This window comes from Cicer arietinum, chromosome 1, assembly GCF_000331145.2.
Source record: "Cicer arietinum cultivar CDC Frontier isolate Library 1 chromosome 1, Cicar.CDCFrontier_v2.0, whole genome shotgun sequence".
Taxonomy (NCBI): Eukaryota; Viridiplantae; Streptophyta; class Magnoliopsida; order Fabales; family Fabaceae; genus Cicer; species Cicer arietinum.
In genome coordinates, this window is record NC_021160.2 from 50058555 (window position 1) to 50063877 (window position 5323).

General features: G+C 27.1%; 1 protein-coding gene across 1 annotated transcript; it reads right to left on the reverse strand.

The window, feature by feature from the left end:
* Window positions 1–2057: 2057 nt before the first annotated feature.
* LOC101510300 (fasciclin-like arabinogalactan protein 9) lies at window positions 2058–3108 on the reverse strand. The gene has a single exon (XM_004487132.4). The coding sequence runs from the start codon at window positions 3093–3095 to the stop codon at window positions 2256–2258; it is 840 nt and encodes a 279-aa protein (XP_004487189.1). The 5' UTR covers window positions 3096–3108; the 3' UTR covers window positions 2058–2255.
* Between the last annotated feature and the right edge of the window lie 2215 nt (window positions 3109–5323).

Genomic DNA, 5323 nt, shown 5'->3' on the forward strand with positions numbered 1-5323 from the left:
ACGGTAACTTTATTTTTTATACCAATTTCTTTTGCCCATTTCACAACAGCATCCCTTGAATCAAATATCTGAAATAAAATAATTATAATTAATCACAAAAATATATTTTTATAATATTAATATTAAATATATTTATTCATACCTGATCTGTGTCAAAAATATTTGTAGTATCGACACATGTTTTGTCCATTAATAGTAGTGGATTATCCATATCTGTTAACATTTAAAAAAAATTAAAAAACTTAAAAAAAAATTAAAAAAATATGGTCTGTACCGGAAAACGCAAAAATGAAGTTTTCCGGAACCTACTACTGTACCGGAATACTTGCCAACCAAGATTTCCGGTACACAACTTTCCCCTTCTGTACCGGAGAAGTCAGTTTTAACATTTCCGGAATTAAAAAACTTAAAAAAAAATTAAAAAAATATGGTCTGTACCGGAAAACGCAAAAATGAAGTTTTCCGGAACCTACTACTGTACCGGAATACTTGCCAACCAAGATTTCCGGTACACAACTTTCCCCTTCTGTACCGGAGAAGTCAGTTTTAACATTTCCGGTACTACACTCTGTACCGGAAAACTCAGTTTTAACATTTCTGGTACTTTACTCTGTACCGGAAATCTTGTTTCAAGTATTCCGGTAGTTACCGGAAAACTGCCACTTACCGGAAATCTGTTTTACGGCTGGGTTTGTGACAAAATGGTGAAAAAAAATATTTATATTTCCGGTATAATAATCATTTACAAAATGGTGAAAAAAATTGAGGGTAGTTTTGGCATTTTTGAATTTTTTTGGGGGTACAAGGGAAATTTTTCTTTTGTTTTTTACACAGGGAAAACCAAAAATAGGAATACTCTAATAGACTAAGCAAGTTTTTGGTTTGGCGTTGACCTCCTCTTTCGACATTTTAAAAACTTGTTATTTTTTTATTATTATTATTATTATAAAATCACACGCAATTGTCAGATATCGAGTTTCAATTTAAAACAAAACTTTTTAATTTAATAATATTAATAAAGAGTTTTAAACAAAACGTTCAATTTGTCAATATCATTAAAAATATTAAATAAAATGTTCAATATAACAATATCAATAAATAATCATGAGTTTTTAATAATTTATTATGAGTTTTTAACAATTTAAAAACTTATTATTACTATACTAAAGTCGAAAACTTGTTTGATCAACTTAAGAAACTTTTTTATATTGTTGACATTTTTATGAATCTTTTGATCATATTCTTGTGATACCTTTTGAGTTATTTTCTAAATGATTTTATACATAGACATATATTTTTGTATTGATATTATGAATTTTTTTATTAATAATTTTTTTTTAATTTGTTCACGTGTGAATTAGTATGGCATCATTTATTAAAATTTTCTAAATTAAAAGTTTTAATACATAAATAACATATCATCTAATTATTGGTGATTTAATTTTGATCCTACTTAAACATATCAATATTTAATATATCATAAAAATCTACTTAAACATATCAATATTTAATATATCATAAAAGTCTCCTTTTGAAGGATATACATGAAAATATAGGAACTCATAGGTTATTAGATCAAAACCTTTAGAATAAAACTAATTGATTAATCCAATAAAAATTACATCATTTGAAATAAAAAATGTTGAATCCTAAATTAAAAATAATAAAATTTTATTTATCTCAACGTTTAAAAATAAACTTTTGATATGGTAGTTTTAATTGTCAAGTGGAAGCTCGATTAATCTAAAATTTATTATTTTAATTCTTTAGATACAATATTTGAAATTTAAGCGTCCTTTGAATGCAATCAGGAATATCGAATTTGAGTATTATAAGTTAGAAGTTTTTTTTACTCAATATTATAAGTTTTATCTTGACTAAATTATTAAGAAATTGAAAAACTGCGCATTCAATATAAAATTATATATACAGACAATCAATTACGGCTTATCACCGCATAAAATAAATTTTAAACCAATACTTTAATCCCAACCATTAAATAACCCACCGTATGTTCATTATTTAGATTTATTTACAATAATTGTGTAAGCAGAGGATTAAAAAGACAAATAGGTATCTTATGTTTTTATTTTTCATCTTACAATCAAACTCGATCGTGTGATTTAAAATACAAAACAAACATTACATACATACATGTAAAAAAATACATATATTAAATACAAAGAATAGGCCTGGTTTATATCAAATCAAATGAAAAGAAAAATAAAAGACGAAGAAGATTGAAAAACTTCTCATCAAAAGAGAACTCTCATGCAAATCACACATAACCCAACAACAAATCCAAAACCAACATTCTTCCCAGCCACACCATTATCCTTCAAACTAGACTTGGAAGGAGACGGAGCATCACCTTTCACAGTGGTGTTCCGAGTCTCCGAGGCCTTAGGAGAAGGAGATGAAGATGGAGATTTAGTTCCAAAAAGTTGTAAAGGCAACAAAACCTTATCCAATTGATAAATAGCCAAAGGAAATTGCTGTCTCAAAGCATTGTTAATGGAAGTAGTAACAACTCCACTAGAAATATTAACTTGATTCCCTTGTGAAGTAAAGTTAAGTCCCCAAGAGCCTTCACTATCAGAAGCTTGCGTTCTAACGGGGTTACTAACGGTTAAAAGATCAGAAAGAGAGTAATATTTTGGTGTTACGTGGTAGAGAATGAGTTTAACTTTTTGTTCATCAGTGAGGTCATTGATTGCTCCTGATTTGAGATTTTGAAAGGCGTTATCTGTTGGTGCAAAGATTGTGAAGCCATCTGAAGTTGAGTTGAGTTGAGATTGAATTTGAATGAGTTGTTGTGTTTCTTTTAGGAGGCGAATTAAGTAGGTGTATTGGCCTGCTTTTTCTAGGATTGATGTTATGTTTATTGGGCCTGAGGGGGATGGTGCTGGGGCTTTTTGGGCTTGGGTTTGTGGAGTGAAGAAAAGGGAAATGAGGGTGATGATGAGAAGAGTTAGTGGTAGTGGAGTGGTGGTGACCATATTGCTGAGTTGGTAATTAGGAAGATGAGATTTGGTGTTTGTGTGTGAAGAAGTGAAGGGGGTTTTTATTTGAAAGGAATGAATGATTAAGTTCATTTTTTAGTTGAGGCTTTGTTGGCATGAGCTGGATCATGGCTATCATGTATTCCATTAGTTGACAAATGAACAAGAAAATACACCAAAAATTGAGTGTAATGGGACATCATTTATTTAAATAAACATTCATACACTCTCTTTATACTTTGAATCAATGTAGGAAAGTAGAGGTGTACATATATTATTATTTGTAAGTAGAATAGAAATAGAAAGTGATGTGATATATACAATAGGTTGGTGGTGTGATGATGAACAATAAAGTAAAAACAAAATAAGTGTAGAAAAAATTAAAAGAATACATATAAAAAGAATTTCATTCTATTTTTAAAAAATATACACGTGTCATGTTTGATTCTTGCACCACATTTATCCCGAATAAAACATCATAGATACTCAAATAAAATAATAAAAATATTTTTAATAGGAGCTTATTTAATACAAACCTATTGTTATTTATATAAAGAATATTAATATTAATAAAATCTGAATAGTAGTATGTGCGGGCATATATTATACAATAAAATCGGGACTATACAGTTATCGTGCATTTTTTTTTATATTAATCAGAAAAAATAATAATAATTTTCACCACAATTAACTCACACAAATATAAAGTTTTGAATCTGAGACAGTATATTTAACCTAAAATATTTATTTGAAGAGATAAGACTTAAAAGACAATTATCGTACATTTTATATAGCTGAATAATAAAGTGTATACATATTTGAAATTGGAAAACAGTGTTCTGTCAAAAAAACTAAAATTGGAAAATAGTGTTCTGTCAAAAAAACTAAAATTGGAAAGTAATGCAAACATTACTCAAATGCTCAAAGCCTAGTTAGCAATGAAATAATTTCCTTTAGTTGATCTTCTCATCAATTTTTTTTACTTTGAAAATATATTACGTTGGCAGCACATTTGATTTGAAATTATACAACTCTATTTTAAATTAATTCAATAAGTTAAACAAATAAAGTAAATTTTCGTATGTTTTCATAAAGGTAGACAATTTGTTCAATATAATTAATGAAAAGTATAATTTTTATTATAAATAAACATTAGTTGAGAAATTATGTGATATTATATATATTTTCGCAAGCAAGTAGAAAGTAGCAAGCAGGGATCCAGTCAAATTTAATTAATTAATATATACTTAAAACAATAAAATGAGCTTTTTATTACCCTTACTAATTGTCTCGTTCAAGAGCTAATTTGTTTAGTTCAATGTAAAAGGAATAAAATAGTTCTCGTTGTACTCATGAATGTGTTTTATTCATAAACAAATTGCATTTCTTCCTCTACCCTTATCGTGTACGGCTATATGATCTGTATTATAATAGATATATTGTCTTCTGAAATCTTATATTGCTGTAAAAAAATTATTTGATTTTTATTATAATAACAATAATAATAAGATCATATGAATATGATTAATTAATGGTTAAAAAAATCGCATATTCTTGTAAATAAATGCTTTCATTTGCTTACTTATGTAAAAAGATATACCCATTATTTACACTACTGATAGAAATTAAGTAACCAAAATGTTGGTCAAGTGTCATATAATTCGTGCTTCAGTTATTATTGTATATTTCTAATATATGTAGAAATTAAGAGTGGACAAACATTAACAGTTGTAAAACGGTGGTTTGCAGCCTGGCATATATATAAACCTAACACGTGGGACAACACTATCACACTAATAAATCCATTTTGTTTTATGATGTACTCTTTTGCATTATGTATGTAGGCCAAGAGTATCATTGTCAGAAATATACGATTAATTAAACTATTTACTTAAGTCACTTGCTACCTCACACAAGTTCGTGGCTTACAGTATTGCTGCAACCACATATATATCATCATCCAGAGTTGGGCGTATTTCACAACAAGTTAAATAAAGATTCTCCTGGTTTTTTTAAGAAGGATATCAATGCAATTACAATCTCTCTTTTTATTTTTGTGGATATCATTTATATAAAATTATAATTTTTATTCCACAATTCGACATGTACTAATATATTTCATATTTACATTAATATTTAAATGAGCTTTTTTATATAAAAAACTATATTTTATCATTTTAAAAAAATTGTAACAATATATTGTTTATTAAAAGTCTAAACAAAATAAAATTTAATTTTCTGAATTTTATTATTTATAAAAGTGATTGTTGAATATCTTTTACAATAAAATATATAAACATAATAAGTATACTGATTATATA